Consider the following 22,597-nt stretch of genomic DNA (forward strand, 5'->3'; position numbering starts at 1 on the left):
TTTTCCTAATTGTAAAAGTCAATAATCGCTATACGATTATTATTGACACTAATGTAAATTTATGTAAATTATAGATTTTTCCATTTGTGATGAAAATGAAAAAAAATGTAATTGTTTTGATTATAATTTTTGTTTTAGTTGACGATGACCAATAAATGAGGGACTAGAATTTGGCGCGAAGAATTTTATTGGTTTACAATTGGCAAAAAGATGGTGGAAAAGCAGAGTGGAAAGTAAGAAAGGAAGTAGATGTAAAACGGAAGTGAGATGTTTTGATTAAAGTGGTGGCGTTACATAGCAGACGACGTAGCACGTGTTTTGAAAATGAATTTTTTCTACCAAAGTCTGAATGAGTCTGAAGGGAAAGGTGAATAATTATTATTTGGAAATCTTTCTTCTTTTGAAAATAAATTGGTGGAAAAAGTGGTGAGTAATAAAATTTAATTATAAAAAATATAGTAAGTTAATGTAAAATTAGGTTTATAGTTGTTTTTTAGGTTATATTCACTAAAATTATTAAAAGGACTCAACAAAATAATGTTACAAAAGTACTTTGATTTTTTCGTAATTGTGGTTGATATTTTCTGGTGATAAAATGTTTCTTGTTACAAAATATGGTGCGTAAGATATTGTGATAGCATTATTGTCATTGATGCAGTGTTTTGTCGTTATATTCTAGTGACAATTAATTTATTATCGTGATTACCGTTAATATATTATCGCTATTTATCCGCTACACTTATAGCAAACTTATAATCTTACACATGAGATAAATATTTTAAAACTATCGAGATTGTAAAAAGATTGATTACAAAGAATTTTATTATTAAGCGTGCTGCATGTCAAGATAATTTTTATGACAGATTATCCAAAACCATATGATTATATGAAATGGAATTACTCCTTAATTAGTATGGTACATGCGATATCGCAGAAATTCTTCTAAATATAGTCAGTTAATCCTGAGCTTGCGCCGCAAAAGGTTCTTCTGACTTTCTGTCTTTTTGTTTTAAAAGTTAGTTGCATTTTTTCTCCAAAAAAAAAAAGAAAACTTTTGTTCCATTGTTAATTATAATATTTATTAATTAATTACATTACATATCAGTTATGATAAATTCGATTATTTCATTCAATTTTATTCTAAAACGAGTTGAATGAAAATTCTTATCAGTAAAAAAAGCAAGGACCCAGAATTAAAAATTTTCGGTTTCTTTTTATAGAAATAAAATCTGATTTTGTTAAAAAAATTTTCAGTATTTAAGGATTAGGTTATAATTTGACTGTTTGATTTTAGAATGAAAAACGTTCATCGAAAGGGAATAAAATTGAACTCAGTTCAAAAATCGGATTCAATTTCTTTCGCAGGAAAACTGCGAGTCGATGAAGCAGCTGGACATGTTAAAAATGGAATGTTCTCCAAAGCAATGACTTTGTATAATCAGGTAAATTTTTCATTATACTGTTTTTGTCGATAAATTTTTGTCTTTTCTTTCGGAGAAAACGAAAACAAATTTGTCAACAAATTCCAAACAATTTTTTACTATGACAAAAAAGAAACGATCTCATTTCAATTGTATCAAGAATATTAGGAAAAAATTGCAGAATTATATTCAATTTTCGGTATTTGAGGACAATAATTATAATTCAAGAAATGAAATAATATAAAATTTCCGTGAGTTTAAAGACATAAAATTTTGTTTTTTCTATTATTTTTATTATAATTTATATAATTATTTGTTTTTTAGTATTTTGATATTGACTTACAAATTTAATTTTCAATTTTGTAGAAATTTACTTACGAATTTTTAATATTATGAAAATAGTTAAATTCCTGTGAATCATTTTATAAAAATTCTTAAAAATTATTGAATTCTTTCAAGAAATTTAATGAAAATTGTATAGAAAAGAATAAAATTCTTAGGCAAAACTTCAACGACATTTTTTTTTAAATAATTGTGATCTTTTGAAGAAATTTATTATAATTTTTGAAAATATTTGAATTTTGTGAGGATTTTATTAAAATTATCAAAAATTGAGTTCTTTCATAAATATTGAAAATAATTGAATTCCTGCGAAGAATTTGATTACAATTTCTAAAAAAAAATTAAATTTTTTCAAGAGTATTGAAAATAATTGAATTCTTGCGAAAAATGTTATTAAAATTAAAAAAAAATTGAATTCTTTCAAGAATATTGAATATTTAATATTGAAAATAGTTAAATTCCTGCGAAGAATTTTATTAAAATTTCTAAACAATAATTTAATTCTTTGCAAAGTATTGAAAATAATTGAATTTTTGCTAAGGATTTTATTAAAAGTTTTTAAAAATAATTGAATTTTTTCGAGAATATAGAAAATTATTAAATTCCTAAAGATAATTTTATTATTTGTGAAAATAATTGACTTTTTGCACAGAATTTCATTAAAATCTTGGAAAATAATTGAATTGTTTCAAAGATTTTATCACAGGAATTATATCAAAATTTTTGAAAATAATTGAATTGTTTCGAAGATTTTATCAGAGGAATTTTATCAAAATGTTTGAAAATAATTGAATTCTTTGCAGGAATTTTATTAAAATTTTTAAAATTATTTGAATTGCGTCAAGAAATTGTCTTGAAAATGTATTTTAATAATAATTGAATTCCTCTATAGAATTCCATTACTTAGAAAAATAATTGAATTCTTCATAAAATTTTTAAAATAATTGAATTCTATTCAAAAAATTTATTATAATTTCTGAAAATGATTGAATTTCTAAGGAAGCATTTAATTCTTCAATATTAATTGAATTCTTTCGGAAGTATAGAAAATAAAAGAATTTCTGAGAAAAATTTATTTATTTTTAAAAATAATTGAATTATTGCGAAGACTTTAATTACAATTTGGAAAAAATTTAATTATTTTTAGAATATTAAAAATAATTAAATTCTCATAAAGAATTTTATTCCAATTTTTGAAATTAATTGATTTCGTGTAAAAAAATTTATTAATTATTATAAAAATAATTGAAAGTATGCCAAGAATTCCATTACAATTTTTGATAATAATTAAATTCTTTCAAGGAATTAAGTTAAAATTGTATTGAAAAGAATAAAATTCTTCGGAAGAATTTCAACGATATTTTTTAAAATTATTATATTGTTTTAAAGAATGTTATAATTTCTGAAATTAATTTTGAGAGAAGGATTTTATTCAAATCATCCAAAATTGAATTCATTCGTAAATATTAAAAATAATTGTATTCCTGTGGAGAATTTTATTATTTATGAAAGGATGAAAAGAATTGAATTCTTGAGAAAAATGTTAAAATTTTCAAGAAAAAATTTAATTCTTTCAGGAATATTGAAAATAATTGAATTCTTATAAAGAATTTTATTAAAATTTTAAAAAAGAATTTAATTCTTCTAAGAATATTGACAAAAAACTGAATTCCTTTGAAAAATTTTAATAAATTTTTTTCAATAAATAATTTAATTTTTTGGAAAATATTGAAAATAAATTAAGTTTTGGCGAAGTTTTTTATTATTTATGAAAATAATTGAATTCTTGAGAAGATTTTTATTATTTATGAAAAAAATTGAATTCTTGAGAAGAATTTATTATTTATGAAAAAAATTGAATTCTTAAGATGAATTTTTGATTAATTATGAAACTTTAATTCTTTTCAACAATTTTATTAAAATTTTTGAAAGTATTTAAATTCTTTCGATGAATTTTATTCAAACTATTTTGACAACAAAATTTGAAAACAAATTTATAGATGAATTCACAAAGGAATTTACGAAGAAATTTGCAGAAATAAATTTACAAAAAATTGAAAATGATAACGAATAACAAAGAGTCAGTATTTATGGGGGTAAAAATAAGAAAATAATAGCAATTTCAAAAAATGCAATTTTCTCGGAATAACTACACTATATTAGAACCTTTCCAATGACTTCCGGCAACCTGTAATTTATTTTTCTACGAAACGAAAATTGCGACATTTTAAACTCCCAGTAAAAAATTGTAATGATAATAAAAAAAAACGTTACACGCGACATAATATTTCTTTTTGGTTTTTGAACATAGTGTTTATCAATTAAATCTTAGTTATATTATAATTAAGAAAATAATTTTCTAATTATTCTCCCTAATCATTCTAATTATGATTTTCAATTTTAATTAATCTCAGATGAAACTGGTAGTGAAAAATCTCTCCTTATAAATCCTTAAAGTATTTCTTCTTATAGAATTTTAAGAAGTAAAAAAAAGTATAAAATAAAATAAAGTAAAGTAAAAAGCGTTTATTGAGATTCAAAAGGTGTCAATGTTGGCAGCCAAGGTGCTAGGTATACCACTTTGTTGACTGTTTCTAAGGTAACAAAGACTTCTTGGAAGGTGTCGATATTCCAGTAAATGTGAAAATTTTCTCTCAATCTTCATTTTTATAATTAGAAATCTCATAATTTGCAAGTTTTCAATTCTGAAATTTGAAAAATCGGTAAATTTTCTTTTCCAAAATTGCGACAAAGTATTTTTTTGGGATAGAAACAAAAATAGTGCCTTTAGTGTTATAAGTTAATTTTTTATTTTCCTTTCTTTTCATCAAAATGGCTGATGATGAAACACAAAATCCGTCAAGTTTTCGAAGTTCCACAGATCCTCAAAATTCTCAAATTGACATTGATGGAACGTCAAAATTAAATAATGACGCAGTCGGAGCACAAGTTTCTGGGATATTAAAATCAACACTTCAAGATAATGATTTCCTGCAGAGTTTCGTGCGAATTGGTCTGGAAGATAGTTCGAATGCTAAATATTCAGGTGATGATAGAAGAGATGCTGCAAAATTATCACCATCGAGAAGATTGTCAAGAAATGGAATTGAATGTAAGGATAAGGGACGAAGATCGAGTGTGAGATTCTCGAGGGAATCGGTAAATAATCAACTTGAACTGGAAAAATCGAAGAAAAAACGTCGAAGGAGACGAAGTGATGTGACATATCGTCAGGAGGAAATTTATACCGATAAGGATCGTGCAGCTGCTGTCAATATGGGTAGTCGTGATATAAAACAATCTCTTAAAATGAAAAGACGACAAGATCGAAGTAGAGATCTACAAATTCCGGAGGAGGCCGAACCAAGTGCAATGTTGGCTCTTGGAAATCGTGAAATGAGATGTGGAAATCTTAATATTGCCCTTAATTGCATACATAAGGTTTATTTCTGCAATTTTTCTTTACGAAAAACTATTTCTAAAAACACCTTCGTTATTTTAATTAATTTAATTCTTTGAGTAGCAAATGATACGCGCACAAAACGCAATATTTTGTTTATTATTATTTTGTAAATTGAAAAATTTTATATTTTAAAATATAAGCATCAATTATTTACAACAGTTCTTATAAAATTCTTAAGAAAAATTAATTATTTTTATACTTTTTAATAACATTATTCGATTTAATTCAATTATTTTCAAAATTTTTTATAAAATTCTTTTAAAACATTCAATTATTTTCAAAAATTCTTCAAAACAATTATTTTGAAATTAAAAAAATGAAAAATTTATGAAATTTGAATTTTTTTCAAAATTTTAATTTCAAAATTCAAGGTTTTCAAATTCAAAAATTCAAAGAACACAATTGGTCTCATAAATAATAACATTTTTTGGAAGAATTCATTTTTTGTATTAAACGTAAGTAAAATTCCTCAGAGGAATCAATTATTTTCAAGACAATTTTAATAAAATTTCTAGAAAAAATACAATTATTTTTAAAATTATATTAATTGAATTCGATTATTTTCAACTATTGTGATAAAATTCTTTAATAATTAATTATTTTTAAGCGTTTTAATAAAATTATTCGATAGAATTTAATTATTTTCAAAATTTGTAATAAAACTCATTCGAAACATTTAATAATTTTCAAAAGTTTTTCAACACAATTCAGTTATTCTCATAAATAATAACATACAATTATTACAATTAATTTCTAGAAAATTTCTAGAAAAAATACAATTATTTTTAAAATTATGTTAATTAAATTCGATTATTTTCAACAATTTTGATAAAATTCTTTAAAAATTAATTATTTTTTAACGTTTTAATAAAATTATTCGATGCAATTCAATTTTTTTTTAATTTTATAAAATTCTTTGGAGGATTCAATTATTTTTATAATTGTAATATTTTTTAAAAATATTCAATTATTCTCAAAAGTTTTTTTTTTAAATTCTTTGTAAATTTTAATTATTTTTCAAAACTTTCAGTGAAAATTATTTGAAAAAATTACATTATTTTTTTGAAATTTAAAGAAATTCTTCAAAAAATTTTAATTAGAATAAAAGAAGAATTTTTTTTCATTGATGTTATAATTTTGTTTTACATATTTGGCAGCCGTATTCCAACATAATACTTGATTTTAAATTAGTATTAAAATAATACTAGATCTTTTATATTATACTACAATAGATAAAATAAGAAATTTTATATATCTTTCAAGATTTGAAAAAATTTTAATTATTTACGAAAACAAATAAAATTCTTTAAAAGAATTTAATTTTCTGTCCATAATTTTAATAAAATTTAATAATAACTTTATTAATTACAATTAATAATAAACACGATTACTTTAGAAACTTATAAGAAATTCTTCCTAAAATTCAATTATTACTTTCAAAATTTTCAATAAAAATTATTTAAAAAAAAAACATTTTTTATTCAAATAAGTTCTTCAAAACAATTCAATTATTTTCAAAAATTTTAATAAAATTCTTGCCAAGAAGTAAATTATTTTCAAAGTACAATATTTTAATAACATTCTTTGGAAGAATTCGATTCTTTTCATAAATACTAAAATTCTTTGATGGAATTCAATTATTTTTAATACAATTTCAATTAAATTTAAGTATCAAAGGAATTTGATTATTTTCAAATTTTTGGATATAATTAATTATTTATGAATTCTGAAAATGATTTTTTGATATTTACAATTTTTACAAGTAGAATTTTTTTCTGTGCTTTTTTGCTTTTTTGTTTTCTGTGTTTTGAAATTTAGAAGAAAGGTTTGAAAAGAGATTGTTTTAAAAATTAATTTCGCGATATTGGGGAAGATAAAAGATAAATGTATGCGTGATGCAATTTGAGGTCGATTGCCTCAATTTTTGAAATCAAATCGCTCGATAATCTATCGTGATTAAAGAGAGCTTGGTATTGTTTATCGTGACACTGACACAGCCTGACTCGAATATTGCAAGGGTAGCAAAAAGAAAAAGGGGGTTGGGACAACTAATATATCATTAGCAAAAAAAAAATACCAGACCGCATCATAAACTTGAGGAAATAACTATCACGAAAACTTTTAATGAGTTACAGCAACGCAATGCTCGTTAAAAATTTTAATTATTATAATAATAAAGAAGTAACAAAAATTAGGAATATTAAATTCAACACTATTTTTGAATAAAGTAAAGTATTTTTTTACAAAGTATATTTACTTACTTTGTAAAAAAAAGTACCGAACTGTAAAAAGGAAAGTAAAGTAAATGTTTTATTATTTAACTGAAAATAATTTATGGAATTGTTGATTCTTTTATTTTTTTTTGAGAACTTATGAGAGAATAAGGAGAATTTCATGAATAACAGTCACGTAATGGCAATTAAATTTTTAACTTGCGGTTTTATTTTGTTTTAGGCTCTGGAACTCAGTCCAAATGATAAGAATGCCTTGATTGCACGAAGCAAGTGTTTTCTTTTACTTGGAGAACCGGAGAAGGCTTTACAGGACGCTGAGGCTGCTATTCGGGGAAAATTAAAGGATCCTAAAAATGCAAGAGCAATTTACTACAAGGCAGAGGCTCTCTATCATCTTGGAGATTTTGAACTCAGTCTTGTATTTTATTATCGTGGAATGAGAATTCGACCCGAATTTGATCAATTTCGTCTTGGCGTGCAGAAAGCAAAAGAAGCCATTCAAAATATTCTTGGCAGTAAGACGATTATTTCTTTAAAATTTATAAATCTCATTACTACATTATCTAATATTGATTTTAAACTTTTCTACAAGTTCAAGATGTTTTGTTATATGACTTTGTTTCTCCATTCCTTATTTTTGATTGAAAATATTTTTATTATGATAATTTTATAATAGAGAATAGAAGAGAATTTTATTTCTTGATGGTAGAAATTTTATAATAATAATAGTTCAATAGTTTAATTAATTAAACAAAATTGTTTTGAACGAAAAGTCCAAATTTAATTTCTTAATTTATCATTCTAAACCGCAAAATACAATTAATGGTATATATTTTATAAACAAAAAACAATGAATTTTATTTATTTTTATGTCTTGTTCTATTTAAAATTTTAAAAATAATTTTCAGAAATTTCGTTTCACTTTTGTTCTAATAAGTTCAAAGTTAAAATTTTTACTACAAAAAAAATTATATTCTAAATTTTTAAACTATTATATTTTTTCATCTGAAATATTTTTATTCTTACATAAAATTTTATTAAACTTTTTAATAATAACTGAATTCCTCCGAAGAAATTTATAAAATTTTCAAAATAACTGAATTCTATTTACAAATTTTATTATTATTTCTGAAAATAATTGAATTTCTAAGGAAGAAAGAGTATTGAAAATAAATGAATTTCTGTGAAAAAATCTATTATGTTTGAAAGTAATTGAATTATTGCAAAGACTTTAATTACAATTTTCAGAAAGCAATTGAATTCTTTTGAAAATATTGAAAACAATTGAATTCTTATAAAGAATTTTATTACAATTTCTGAAATTAATTGATTTCCTGTAAAGAATTTTATTATTTATAAAAATAAATGAAATCATGCCAAGAATTTCATTAAAATTTTTGATAATAATTAAATTCTTTCAAGTAATTTATTTTAAATTGTGTTGAAAAGTATAAAATTCGAAGGATGAATATAACAACATTTTTTAAAATAATTGAACACTTTTGAAGAATTTTATAATAATTTCTATAAATAATTGTATTTTGGACGAAGAATTTTATTAAAATTATGAAAAATTCAATTCTATCGTGAATATTGAAAATAATTGAATTCCTTTGGAGAATTTTATCATTTTTGAAAAGAATTAAATTCTTGCGATGAACATTATTAAGATTTATTATAAAATAAAAATTAAATTATTTTCAGAATATTGAAAATAATTGAATTTTTGTGAGGAATGTTATTAAAATTTAAGAAAAAATTGAATTCTTGCGAAAAATTTTATTAAAACTTAAGAATAATTGAATTATTTTGAAGAATTCTATTGAAAATTTTGAAAAGAATTGAATTCTTTTTGACAATTTTTCATTAAAAGTTTTGTAAGTAATTGAATTATTGGAAAGAATTTTACATTTTAATAAAATTTTTAAAAATTAGATTTTTCAGAGGAAAATTAAAATTGTATGAAAAATAATGAAATTCCTACGAAGAATTGTATTATTTATAAGAATAATGAAATTCATGCGAAGAATTTTCATAAAACTTATGAAAATAATTAAATTCTTTCCATGAATATAATTAAAAATGTATTGAAAAGAATTGAATTTTTATAAAGAAAATTATCAATATTTTTTAAAATAATTGAATTCTTTTGAAGGATTTTATTATAATTTCTGAAATAATTGAATTTCTGTAAATAATTTTATTAAAACTTTTAAAAATAATTGAATTCTTGCGAAGAATGTTATTAAAATTTTTAAAAAATTGAATTCTTTCAAAAATATTGAAAAGAGATAAATTCATGCGAAGAAATTTAATAAGATTTAAAAAAAAAAATTTAATTAATTGCAAAATATTAAAAATAATTGAATTTCTGTTAAGAATTTTATTTTTGCAGAAATTATTGTTTATTATTTATGAAAAAATTGAAACCTTGTGAATGATTTTATTAAAGTTTTTGAAAATAATGGAATTAGTTTTAAAGAATCTTGTTAAAAATTTAGAAAATAATAATAAATAATAATTAATTAATCAGTGAATTTTTTAAAATTTTGAATCTAGAATTATTCAAAAATTGAAGTTGTTGTTTGAAAATAAAAAATTTTGATAATTTTTTCCCTTTTGTTTGAATGATTTATTGTTTTTCCAAATTTATAATATTTCTAATATTATTTTTGTTTTTAGATACAGTTTTACCGATTCCTGAACAAAGTCAATTAGAAGCAGAAGATTCTGAGAAAGATTCGAGACCAAAGACTTGTATTTCATCGTCAAAAAACTCCTTCACGGAAAGCAATTCATCTAGACAAGAATCGAGACAATCTAGACAAGAATTATCAGAAAAGGAATCAGCTTCGAAAAATCAATCAAAACGAATACGTTCGCAGACATCGAAATTGAGAAATTCTGAACCGAATCTACTTGGACAACTTAATGTCGATAAAAAATATTTGCAGAATCTTCTGAAATGTCCAGGTTAGTTTTTACACTTTTTTTTACTTTTTGAAATAATAGACTAACAATTATTTAGATTCACATTTAAAATAATATGATTACAAAAAACATTGAAATAGTATTTATTAACTAATTTTTGAGTAATTTAAAGGCTTTGTGAATTTCCTGATACAAATATTCAAACTCTTCAATAATTCTATCTTCTTCATCTTTTGCGGGATCTACAAATTTCATATTCGTCAATTTATAAATAATTTCCATCATTGTTTCCTTAATGATCCGCCACGTTATTTGTCGACTACTCTTCATAGTCTTTTCCATAATGTCCTTAGCTAAATCATAAAATGTTATAATATTTCTCAACATTCCGAATGTTTTGTAAAATGGACAAAATCGATCGTACGTTGAATATCCATTTTGTTGGAGGAAATCTTCTTTGAGTAGTTTAGTCACTTCAAGAACGAGTCTATCGCCATCTGTAAGTGTCGTACTGCCTACCAAATAAACAATATCATTCAATTCCTCCTCCTCTTGAAGCAATTTCAATGCCTTTGTTCGATAATCTTGAAAACCAGGAAAATGTACTTCATAAAAATTGTCCAAAGTTTTCAGATATTTACTATAACTGAGCAGCCAATTGACAGCGGGAAAATGTTTTCGTTGAGCTAATTTTTTATCGAGTCCCCAGAATACATGAACAATTCCTAAAGTTGCACTTGTCACGGGATCGGAGAAATCACCACCAGGAGGTGAAACGGAACCGATAATACTGATGGAACCATTTCTTATTGGATTTCCGAGACATTTCGCTTTTCCTGCACGTTCATAAAAATTTGCTAGTCTCGCGCCGAGATAAGCGGGATATCCAGAGTCTGCTGGCATTTCTCCTAGACGTCCACTAATTTCACGAAGTGCTTCAGCCCAACGTGAAGTTGAATCGGCCATCATTGACACATTGTATCCCATGTCACGAAAATATTCGGAGAGCGTGATTCCTGTGTAGATTGACGCCTCACGGGCCGCCACCGGCATATTCGATGTATTTGCCACTAGAATCGTTCGTTTCATTATTGATTCTTTGTTTCCTGTAGAAAAGGAAATTTTTAATTAAAAAAAAATAGTCGAGACTAAAATAATTGAGAGAATAGATACACGTTTTGAAAAAAACTACCATCAATTTCTACTGCTAAATCCGGAAAGTCGCTCAAAACTTCTGACATTTCGTTTCCACGTTCTCCGCATCCAACGTAAACGATAACGTCCGAATTGGAATATTTCGAAAGAGCCTATTATTAATTTAAAACAATTTAAAAATAAATTAGGCTTCGCACTCATCTACTAAAACCTACTACCTATTTTTTACTTTTATTTTTTCTATATCGCACAATAATTTCTTTTTAAATAACTTCATTTATAAGTAGATGAACTTAAAAAGGTTTCAATTTGAAATTTTAGAAAATTTCAATTTTGAATTAATTTAATTAGAAAGAACTTAGATTTTTGGAAAATTTTAATAATTCAAATTCTTCTGAAATTAGTTACATTTTTTAATACATATTTAATTAAATATTAAGACTAATGGATTTATAGAAGAATTTTAGTTAAAAACAGTAAAAAAATTGAATTTTAGAGAAGTTACAAATCATTGCAGAAATTCAATTATTTTTAAGAGGAATAAAATTCTTGGCCAGAATTGAATTATATTTAAAATCATAAAATTCTTTACAAAAATTCAATTATCTTTTAATATAATAAAATTCTTGGCTGAATTTCAATTCTTTTTAATACAGTTTTAATAAAATTCTTGGGAAGAATGTAATTATCTTTAAAAATAGTAAAATTGTTAAAATTTCAATTATTTTCAAAAATTTTCTAAAAGAATTCAATTATTTAAAACAAATTTTGATAAAATTCTATACTAACTTTCACATGAATTTAATTATTTACCAATTTGTTATAAATTTCTTCGTAATAATTCCATTATTTTCATAAACATAACATTTTTTACAGAGATTCAATTCGTATATGTATAATAAAATTCTTTTAGTTTTTTTTAAATTGACCAATTTTATGAAATTCATGATTATATTGAAAACATTACATTAATAATATTTTAAGAAAAATAATTATTTGCATTTTGTTATCATAATTTTCCAAACTTGAATATATTTTCTTAAAAAAACGTGAATCAAAATGTTTTAAAAAATCTACTATTTTACACTTATCATTAAAATTTTTGACAAATATAGTTTTTGCATTTGAAATCAAAATTCTTTCAAAACTTGATTTTTTAAATTATTTTCCAAAAATTCTTTTAAAAAATTCAATTATTGGCAAAGAGTTTAACTAATTTTTAATTATTTGATAATTTTTCAATTACATATTACCTAAATATAATTAAAAAATGTATTGTCTTTTATAAATTTTTAAAAAATATTTTCAAAAAATTAATTTTAACAAGTTTTTTTATTATAATTTTTTAAAAATCAATTATTTTTAATATTTTTGGTTGCATTTTTTAAATAATTCACTGAGTTACAGTTAAAAATATTATAAACAACGACAATTGAATTTCGCTATTTTAATAATTGAATTCTTGAAGATCTTTCGGGAAATGATTAAAAATTATTGATTTGAAGAGAAAGTTTAGTTAAAAATTCTAAAAAATAATTGAATTTTGAAAGATGAATTGCGGCAATTTTAATATTTAGAAATAATTAAATTTCCAAAGTTTTACATTGAAATTGTTTAAAATTTTATCTCCTGTGGAAAATAGTTTCTTAAATAAATAACAATAAGTATTTTTTAAATACTTGACAAAAATTATTCATGTTTTGAAATAATTTAATTTAGACATTATGAAAAACTTACGTTTTTGAAAAATTGTAATTAAAATTTTTTGAAGATGGTTGGAATTCAAATTCCCTAAAATAATTTTGAAAAATTAAATAGTTTGTCTTTCATTGAAATAAATTTTGAATTTTAAAGAATTTTATTTACTTTTAGAATTTATTTTCAAATATTTTTTGAAGATATTGTATTTTATTGACTTTTGTATTTAAATTTTAATTTAATAACTGAATGTTTGGAAAGTAATTGAATTTCACAAAAATTTATAATTGAAGTTATTGTCAGAATAAGGAAACAAGTTAATATTTTTCCTGGAAATCAGGAAAATACGTAATTAAATTTTTGTGATAAGCCTGAATAAAATGATTAACTTTTTTTGCAAATCAAATTAACTAAAACGAATTTTTTAGTCGTCAAATTTGATTTTTCGATAACTACTTTTTTACTACCACTTTACAGTCTTTTTGTTACTTTTCAGTTACTTTTTGCTCCTTTTTTTAATCAATTGACGAGTGCAAAGCCTGAAAAATTAAAAACTATATGTATCACAAAAGTGCGAAAAAAGAATTAAAATAACCTGAGAAATAATAGTCTTTCCACATCCAAATGCGCCAGGAACTGTTGTGGTTCCTCCTTGAACACAAGGAAAAAGTGCGTCCAATACCCTCTGACCAGTCAATAATGGTCGATTTGCCTGCAATTTTTCACAAACTGGTCTCGGTTGTCTCACAGGCCACATTTGCGTCATTGAATAACGATGAATCTTCTCCTCATCCTCTGTTTCCAAAATAATTTCATTCACCGTGTAATTTCCCCGTGGCGCTAAATATTTAATTTTACCCACACATCTCGGCGGTAGCATTACTCGATGTTTCAGCAGGGAATTCTCATAGACTATTCCATAGACATCGCCACCAGAAAGAATTTTACCTTTCTTAAAGCAAAACGGCGAAAATTCCCAACTCGTCGTTTGGCATAATGATGGAGCATTATGTCCTTTTGGTATAAAAATTGATGTCGCATGACTGTTGTCAACATTTTTCAGTGGTCTCTGAATACCGTCGAAGATACTGCCGAGAATTCCCGGTCCAAGTTCAACGGACAATGGTCTTCCACTTCGTCTCACTGGATCGCCAACTGTCAATCCACTTGTGTCTTCGTAAACTTGAACTGTCGCCGTTTCACCATTGAGACGAATTATTTCACCGATTAAATTTTCAAATCCAATGAATACCAATTCGTACATGGCTGAGCCAAGCATATTGTCGACGACAACAACTGGACCGGATACACCATAAACATAGCCTAATTCCGATTCTTTTTCGTCAATTTTTAATCTATCAACGCCACACATTTTTTCATCCATATTATTTTTAAAGTTTTCCTTCCCTTTTCTTTCATTAGTTTTTTCAAAATTCTCCAATTTTGTTTTGAAAAGTTATACTGATTTTGCAACGGGTTATGTGTCTTACGAATTAACAAACTTTTGTTTTGGGAATTACTTCAGACGTGTTTAAAATTCGGCGAAGAATTTTACTAACATTTTCAAAAATAATGTAATACCTAACTCTTTCGAGAATATTGAAAATAATGTAATTCAAGTGGAGAATTTTCTTATTTATAAATATAATTGAATTCTGGTGAAGAATTTTATTACAATTTTCAAAAATAATTTAATTCTTTCGAGAACATTGAAATTGATTAAATTCTAATGAAGAATTTTTTTACAATTTTCAAAAGTAATTTAATTCTGTCGAGAAAAATGGAAAATAATTTAATTCTGGTGATGAATTTCATTATTTATGAAAACAATTGAATTTTAGTGAAAAATTGTATTACAATTTTTAAAGTAATTTAATTCTTTTGATAAGATTGAAGATAATTCGATTCATATAGAGTTTAATTATTTATAAAAATAATTCAATTCCTTCAAGAATATTGAAAATAATTGAATTTTTTCGAAGAACTTTATTATATTAATAATTTACTTATTCCGAAAATATTAATAAATTAATATGTAATATTTAAATATTCTGCGAGAAATTTTATTCTTTATGAAAATAATTGATTTCGTACGGCGAATTTTTCAGTAAAAGTTTTGAAAATAATTGAATTTTTTCGAAGAATTTTATTGGATGAAAAAAATGTGTATTCTTACAAGGAATTTGATTTAAAATGTACAGAAAATAATGAATTCTTTCGAGAATAATAAAAATAATTGAATTCTCGTGGAGAATTTTATTATTTCCGAAAATAATTGAATTTCTTGAAATAAATTTATAAAAATTTTTAAATATAATTGAATTATTTCGAGAATATTAAAAATAATTGAGTTTTTGTGGACAATTTTATTATTTACGAAAATAATTGAATTCTTGGGAAGAATTTTATTAAAATTTTCAAAAATAATTGAATTCTGGTGAAGAATTCTCTTAAAAATTTCAAAAATAACTGAATTATTTCGAGAATATTAAAAATAATTGAATTCTTGTGAAGAATTGTATTCAAATTTCCAAAAATAATTGAATTCTTTCGAGAAAATTGAAAATAATTGAATTTCTGAGAAGAATTTAATTAAAATTTTTTTAAATAATTTAATTCTTGAGGGAAATATTGATAATAATTGAATTCCTGAAAAGAATTTTATTATTTATGAATATAATTTAAATCTTGTGAAGAATATTTTATTATTTAGAAAAATAATTGAATTCTGACGAAGCATGTTGTTAAATTTTGTTAAACAATTAAATTCTGTGGAAGAATTTTATTAAACTTTTTGAAAATATTTGACAATTATAATTATATAATCAGTTTGTTAATATATGGATTTTAACAAAATTTTAAATATTAAAATAATTCAAAAATTGGAGTTGATATCTCTAGACAAAAAAATTTTGTATAATATTGTCTTATTAATATTAAATTTATGCTTTACGCTCGTTACATTTGCTATTTAATAATATTCTTCAATTCAATAAGTTAATTATATTCACTAATTTGATTCGTTTTTCAATTTCAGATATTAAAGCAGCAAATCAAGATTCTGCGAAACATATTACAGTTCACGCTGAAGAGGGAATTTCTTTTTTGAAATCCAGACAGGAATTTTGGCGACAACAACGAGCCAGTCGCATTTCTCTTCAAAAGAAATTGAATAATCATAAACAGTGAGAAAAAGAGAATAAACTCTTTAAAAAGGTTAGAAATTTTTAGCTAATTTAAATTAGTTATAAAAGAAATAAACTTATAAAGCGAATATTAATTACGGAGAAAATTATCAGCACCCAATTTTGGATAATTGCTTCTTAAAATCTGTAAAAGTACTTACAATTATAGGAAATTCGTTTTAAACGTTTTAAAAAATTCCCTCCACTTTTCGGCGTTTGCGCAGCCATTGTTGATCGTGACGTCACGAACGTCATCATTTCTAACCTAAAAATTGGCATCTGCCGAGAAACGTAAACGTTTTGTTTTTGACATTTTTTTCACAATATAGTTTATAATTTACACAATAGTTGTGTAAATTTCTGCACAAAAAATAGAATAATGAAATTCTTGTTATCTGTGAAATAAGTGACTTACCTATAGTTTTTTTAGTTATATTTTTTCTAACGAAAAAAAAAGATGAGTGATAACGAAGAGAAGACCACGGAGAAGAGGAAACGTGATGATGTTTCTCCGAAAAAGGAAAATAATTCCAGTGATTCAGAGAATTATAATAATAAAAAACGAGATGATCGCGATGATGATAGAAGACGAGATTCAAGAGATTCGAATAAAAGAAGACGACGAAGTCCCGATTTCGATAGGAGAAGAAGGGACGAACGGAACTATTATCATCGTCGACGAGATGATCGAGATTCACGTAGAAGAGAAAGAAGTTATGAAAGAGATAGCAGGGATTCTTACAGAAGAAGAGATAATGACGATGAAAGAAGAAATCTTAGACGTTATTGGGATACAGGGGATAAAAATGAGGGTAAATTTAGAAATCGATATGATTCCGACGACGAGGTGGAAGTTGGCGATCGATTCTATGGAGGCAGGAGAAAACAAAATAGAACCGATGAAAAAGATGCAACTAGTGAAAAACGAAAGGAGAATGAGCCTCGTAAGTATAGTTTTTCTTTAATTCAAATCTTTTGCTTTTATTTTATTTACTAGCAAATGTTACGCGTGGAACGCGATATTCGATTTCTTATTATTATACAAATTATAAAATTTTTTATTTTCAAATATAAATGATGAATTTTTGAATAATTTCAGATTCAGACTGTAAAAAATTAAATTATTAACTAATTTACTAATTAATTATTCTTGTCTATTAATTTCAAAAAATTTAATAAACTTCGCAAGAAGTCAATTATTTTTATAAAAAATAGTATAAATTTTTGTAAATATTCAATTATTTTTAAACCAAATTTAATAAATCCTTCGAAACAATTAAGTTATTTTTTTAAATAGTAAAATATTTGCAAAAATTTATTTATTTTCTAAAATTTTTTTAAATTTTCCATTTTTAATAATATTTTTCGAAAGAATCCAATTATTTTCTAAAATTTTAATAAATCCTTCGAAAGAAATCAATTATATTGATAAATAGTAAAATACGTTTTGCAAGAATTCAATTATATTAAAAACAATTTCACGAAAAAATTCAATTTTTTTCTTACTTCGGTATGAAAAATTTCAATAGAATTAAATTATTTTCTAAAATTTTTTTAAATTCTTCGAAAAAATGCAATTATTTTTTTAATAAAATTTCATTAAAGAATTCAATTTTTTCTTTAATTTTTAATAAAATTTTTCTAAAGAATCCAATAAATTATTATTTTCTAAACTTTTAATAAATTCTTCAAAACATTGTAATTATTTTTATAAGTCCTTGAATGAATTAAATTATTAATTTAGAAAATTATATGAAAATTCTGAGAAGAATTTAATTATTTTCTATAAATTTTAATAATTAATAAAATAATTTAATGTTTAATTTCAATTATTAACAAACACGAATATTTTAAAAACTTGAAAGAAATTGCTCATGAAATTCAATTATTTTCCAAATTTTTAATTAAAATTATAAAACTCCATTATTGGAAAAAAAATTCAAAGAAATTCTTCAAAATGTATTTAACTAGAATTTTCAAAATATTTAACAAAATTCTTTGGAAGAATATTCAATTATTTTTCTAAATAATAAAATTCTTCGAAGGAATTCTATTATTATGAAATTTTTTCTTGAAATTCATTGCAACAATTTTATGACTTTCAATACATTAATTTTAAAATTGAAAATATTTAAAAAGAAAAATTATTTAAATAATTAAGAAACAATAACTAACTTCAAACTGCGAACAGATTACCGGAATACAACAATTATTAATATAGATTTTAATTATTTTTAAACTTTGCTATTGTTTTATTTAGATTATTTTAACTTATTATTATTTTTCCTCTTTTGACTCCTCGTGGAGGAAGCTTTTATTATTGACTTCTTTTATTATTTTAATCACTTTTCTTCTATTTTCAGCAACAAACAAGAAATCCCAACCCGAGGTTCATCCATCAAGGAAAAAGAATGTCGATGTTCTCACAACGAGAACAGGTGGTGCATACATTCCACCAGCGAGACTTAAATTAATGCAACAGGAAATCACTGATAAATCGGGAGCAGCTTATCAAAGAATTTCTTGGGAGGCTCTTAAAAAATCGATTCATGGACATATTAATAAAGTGAACACTAGTAATATTGGGATAATTGTTAGAGAACTTTTGAAGGAAAATATCGTTCGAGGACGAGGTTTACTTAGTCGATCCATTATACAGGCGCAATCTGCTTCTCCAACGTTCACCTCAGTCTATGCAGCACTCACTGCTGTTATAAATTCAAAGGTGAGAAGAAATTATCTAGTTTTAAGTCACTGAAATTAAAAAAATATCGAAATCTATCAAAAAAATCATAATTGCAATGTTTTTACTGAAACAGAGTTTTGTGAGGAGGCAAGAAAAAAATATTATTTAAAACACTGAAATTAAAAAAATGTCGAAATCAATAAAAAAAATCAAAATTTTGAAATTTAGCGTGATTTTTAAGAAGTTTTTGCCTTTGAAATTTGGCAAAAATAGCACACTTTACAATTTTATTCCGTTTTTTGGAAAAAGTTGAAAATTGGGAACGTTTCCGAAAATCCATATTATTTTTTCTATTCTGAATCACTAAATAAATAATTCATTCCTGTGGAGAATTTTATATAATTTATGAGAATAATTGAATTTTTGCCAAAAATTTTATTAAAATTTCAAAAATAATTGAATACTTTCGAAAATAATAAAAATAATTGAATTTCTATGAAAAATTTTATTATTTATGAAAGTAATTGAATTCTTGCAGAGAATTAATTACTTACTCAATTAGGTAATTAGTTAATCTTTTTATATTTTTAATCTGCAGTTATTCAAAAATTGAAGTTGATGTTTGAATTTAAAATTTTTGAAAATCTTAATTCCAATGGGAAAATAATAATAATAATAATAATTATTAAATATTTTATCTAAAAGAAAATTATTGATATTTTTAAATATTTTTACAATAACTAATATAAATGAATTAAAAAATAATTTTTTCTTGTGTATCTAATAATTTTTAGCGTGAATTAGAATATTTTTATTAAAAAAAAAACAGGAAAGTTTGACTACAGAATAAAAAAATTTGTTCTTTTACAGTTTCCAGACGTTGGCGAATTAATTCTAAAAAGACTGTTAAATCAATTTAAACGTGGTTATCGTCGTAATGATAAAGCACTTTGTATATCTTCTGGAACATTTATTTCACATCTAGTAAATCAAGGCGTAGTTCACGATCTTCTTGTTCTCGAAATTCTTATGTTACTTACGGAAAATCCAACGGATGATTCAATCGAAATTGCAATTGCTGTTTTAAAAGAATGCGGTATGAAATTAACCCAAACATCAAAGAAAGGAATTGAATGTATTTTTACATCGTTGCGGTCGATTCTTCACGAGGGAGCTTTAGATAAGAGAGTTCAATACATGATTGAAGTGATATTCCAAGTTAGAAAGGATGGTTTTAAGGACCATGAGGCCGTTCCTGAAGGTCTCGATCTCGTCGAAGATGAGGATCAAATAACTCATTTTCTTGAATTCGAGGACGCAATTGACACTCAGGATATATTGAGTAAGTTTTATTACTTAAGTAATTAATTAAGTTTTGTTAATAGTTTTGCTAATAATTTAAACTAGTAATTAAATTGTCTTTTTTTTGTATATTTTTAATTATGTTTTCGCTTTTCTAAATTTACAGATGTTTTTAAGTTGGATACGGATTATGTTACAAGTGAAGAAAAATATAGAGCTCTGATTAAGGAAATCTTGGATACGGACAGCAGTGGCTCGGAAGAAGACGGCGATGAAGAAGAAAGTGAAGCAGAGAGTGAGGAAGAAGGTAAATTTTATCTAAATAACAAAAAAAAAATGTTTTAATTTTCCCAATTTTGAAAAACTAATTACATTTTTCATTCACAGAGGAAGGAAAGCAGAATATAATTATAGACAATACGGAGACAAATTTAAAGGCCTTGAGGAGAACAATTTACTTGACAATTCATTCGTCACTTGATTTTGAAGAATGCGCTCACAAACTTCTCAAAATGGAATTGAAACCCGGACAGGAAGTTGAATTGTGTCACATGATTCTTGATTGCTGCGCTGAAAACAGAACGTACGAGAAATTTTTCGGTCTTCTTGCCGGGGTGAGAAAAAAATTGTTTTTAATTTTAATTCAAAAATCGAAATAGCTACAAATAGCTATTTTAATTAAATTAATTTTTATATATATTTCTAATTTATTTCTTCTGTTTGCAGCGATTTTGTGCTATCAAGCAGATTTATGTCACGCCTTTTGAGCAAATTTTCCGTGATTCCTATGATACAATTTATCGTCTGGATACAAATAAACTTCGTAATGTTGCGAATTTTTTCGCTCATCTCTTCTGTACGGATTCTATATCATGGGAGGCAATGTCGTGTATTAAATTAAATGAAAACGATACCAATAGTTCCGGACGTGTGTTCATTAAGATTTTATTCCAAAAATTGTCCGAGGATATGTCACTCGCGAAACTAAACGAAAGACTCAAAGATGCGTAAGTTATTATTAAATATTTTTGTTTTGATATTAATTTACATATGAATATTTTAATTTTTGTTTATTTTACAATTATTTTATTTTATAACATTTTCTTTATTTTCAGAACTCTGTTTGAAGCATTCTCTGGCCTATTTCCAAGGGACGATCCTAGAAATACTAGATTTGCTATCAATTTCTTTACAACGATTGGATTGGGAGGTTTAACGTATGTTTTGAAAAAATGTTTTAAAAAGTAAACTAAAATTAATATAGATTTTTAATTTGATTCTTTCTTCAGAGATGATCTTCGGGAACATTTGGAGACTCGACCGAAAGTTGTACCTGTTCCACAAATTGTACCGGAGAAAGAATCATCCAGTTCTGAAAGTTCTTCCTCTTCATCAAGTTCCAGTAGTTCATCCAGCAGTTCATCTTCCGACAGTTCGGATTCTGGTGGTAAATTAATTAAATTCTATCAATTAATTTTTTCAGTAAATAATTTAAATTAATAATTTAATAAATATAAATTTCGTTGGTAATTTAAAAAACTGGTTTTAATCAAAATAATTGAACATCAGTTTCAGATTCTTCTGAGGATGAAAAGAGAAAAAAGAAGCACAGGAAGAAGCGCGACAACAGTAATAAAGTGAGCAAAGCTAAAAAAAGGAAAGAAGAGGTCAAGGATAAGAAGCAGAAGAAGAAGCGAAAGGAGAAGGAGGACGATAGTAAAGATAAGAAGAGCAAGAAAAAGCGACGGGAGAAAAAATAGGCAAGAGAAAAATTCTTAGCAAAAAGAGGAAAAATAAAAGAATGGATATCATTAAATTATTTTTTACAACCAACCTTTCTTCTTGACACAATTTACTTTAAAGTTATTAAATATGTGTCAATGTTGAAGGTTACAAATTGTATATAGATACTTTATATACTACTAATTATAATAAATTCAAACTCAAGACTTCTGTTTTGATAAAAAAAGAGAAACTGTATTTATCATTCACCAACATTATAATTAGTCAATTTTTTTAATTTTACTGTCTTTTTATTATTTTCCAGAAGAGTTGTATGGAGATGAAAACCGCAAAAGACAATTCCCATCGCCTTATTGGAGAAATAAGGAAAAAATTCCTAATTCAAGAAATTGATAAATCGTTAATGAATAAGAAGAGAGGTGGTGCTTCTAAGAAAA

General features: G+C 24.2%; 3 protein-coding genes across 5 annotated transcripts; 2 read left to right on the top strand and 1 right to left on the bottom strand.

Moving 5' to 3' along the window:
- The first annotated feature begins 168 nt into the window (after positions 1–168).
- Positions 169–16,433, top strand: LOC122509858 (outer dynein arm-docking complex subunit 4-like). Of its 2 annotated transcripts, none has more exons than XM_043624142.1 (5): positions 169–426; positions 1,295–1,442; positions 7,681–7,975; positions 10,143–10,433; positions 16,282–16,433. In XM_043624142.1, exons 2-5 carry the CDS (start codon positions 1,296–1,298, stop codon positions 16,431–16,433), a joined length of 885 nt encoding a protein of 294 aa, XP_043480077.1. In that variant the 5' UTR covers positions 169–426; position 1,295. The 2 variants fall into 2 exon arrangements, with proteins under 2 accessions (XP_043480077.1, XP_043480078.1); XM_043624143.1 differs by having other exon boundaries at positions 189–426; positions 1,366–1,442.
- On the bottom strand, positions 10,482–14,889 carry LOC122509855 (V-type proton ATPase catalytic subunit A-like). The gene is made up of 3 exons (XM_043624136.1): positions 13,840–14,889; positions 11,584–11,698; positions 10,482–11,497 (listed from the first exon to the last, which is right to left on the bottom strand). Exons 1-3 carry the CDS (start codon positions 14,626–14,628, stop codon positions 10,542–10,544), a joined length of 1,860 nt encoding a protein of 619 aa, XP_043480071.1. The 5' UTR covers positions 14,629–14,889; the 3' UTR covers positions 10,482–10,541.
- Positions 16,326–22,483, top strand: LOC122509852 (pre-mRNA-splicing factor CWC22 homolog). 2 transcript variants are annotated; one of them, XM_043624133.1, is made up of 10 exons: positions 16,326–16,460; positions 16,860–17,373; positions 18,793–19,154; positions 19,986–20,457; positions 20,584–20,724; positions 20,805–21,031; positions 21,144–21,424; positions 21,533–21,634; positions 21,707–21,864; positions 21,987–22,438. In XM_043624133.1, exons 2-10 carry the CDS (start codon positions 16,887–16,889, stop codon positions 22,175–22,177), a joined length of 2,421 nt encoding a protein of 806 aa, XP_043480068.1. In that variant the 5' UTR covers positions 16,326–16,460; positions 16,860–16,886; the 3' UTR covers positions 22,178–22,438. The 2 variants fall into 2 exon arrangements, with proteins under 2 accessions (XP_043480068.1, XP_043480067.1); XM_043624132.1 differs by lacking the exon at positions 16,326–16,460 and adding an exon at positions 22,465–22,483 and having other exon boundaries at positions 16,477–17,373; positions 21,987–22,177.
- Positions 22,484–22,597: the final 114 nt, after the last annotated feature.

Source organism: Leptopilina heterotoma, unplaced genomic scaffold (assembly GCF_015476425.1).
Source record: "Leptopilina heterotoma isolate Lh14 unplaced genomic scaffold, ASM1547642v1 Lhet_63, whole genome shotgun sequence".
Classification (NCBI taxonomy): domain Eukaryota; kingdom Metazoa; phylum Arthropoda; class Insecta; order Hymenoptera; family Figitidae; genus Leptopilina; species Leptopilina heterotoma.

Coding starts and splice junctions, on each gene's coding strand:
- LOC122509855 (XM_043624136.1), bottom strand. CDS start 14,628: ATGGATGAAAAAATGTGTGGCGTTGATAGATTAAAAATTGACGAAAAA. Junction 11,699..13,839: donor GAAAGACTATTATTTCTCAG/GTTATTTTAATT, acceptor AATTAATAATAG/GCTCTTTCGAAATATTCCAA. Junction 11,498..11,583: donor TTTAGCAGTAGAAATTGATG/GTAGTTTTTTTC, acceptor CCTTTTCTACAG/GAAACAAAGAATCAATAATG.
- LOC122509858 (XM_043624142.1), top strand. CDS start 1,296: ATGAAAAACGTTCATCGAAAGGGAATAAAATTGAACTCAGTTCAAAAA. Junction 1,443..7,680: donor CAATGACTTTGTATAATCAG/GTAAATTTTTCA, acceptor ATTTTGTTTTAG/GCTCTGGAACTCAGTCCAAA. Junction 10,434..16,281: donor GAATCTTCTGAAATGTCCAG/GTTAGTTTTTAC, acceptor TTTCAATTTCAG/ATATTAAAGCAGCAAATCAA.
- LOC122509852 (XM_043624133.1), top strand. CDS start 16,887: ATGAGTGATAACGAAGAGAAGACCACGGAGAAGAGGAAACGTGATGAT. Junction 21,032..21,143: donor TTTTCGGTCTTCTTGCCGGG/GTGAGAAAAAAA, acceptor TTCTGTTTGCAG/CGATTTTGTGCTATCAAGCA. Junction 21,425..21,532: donor AACGAAAGACTCAAAGATGC/GTAAGTTATTAT, acceptor CTTTATTTTCAG/AACTCTGTTTGAAGCATTCT.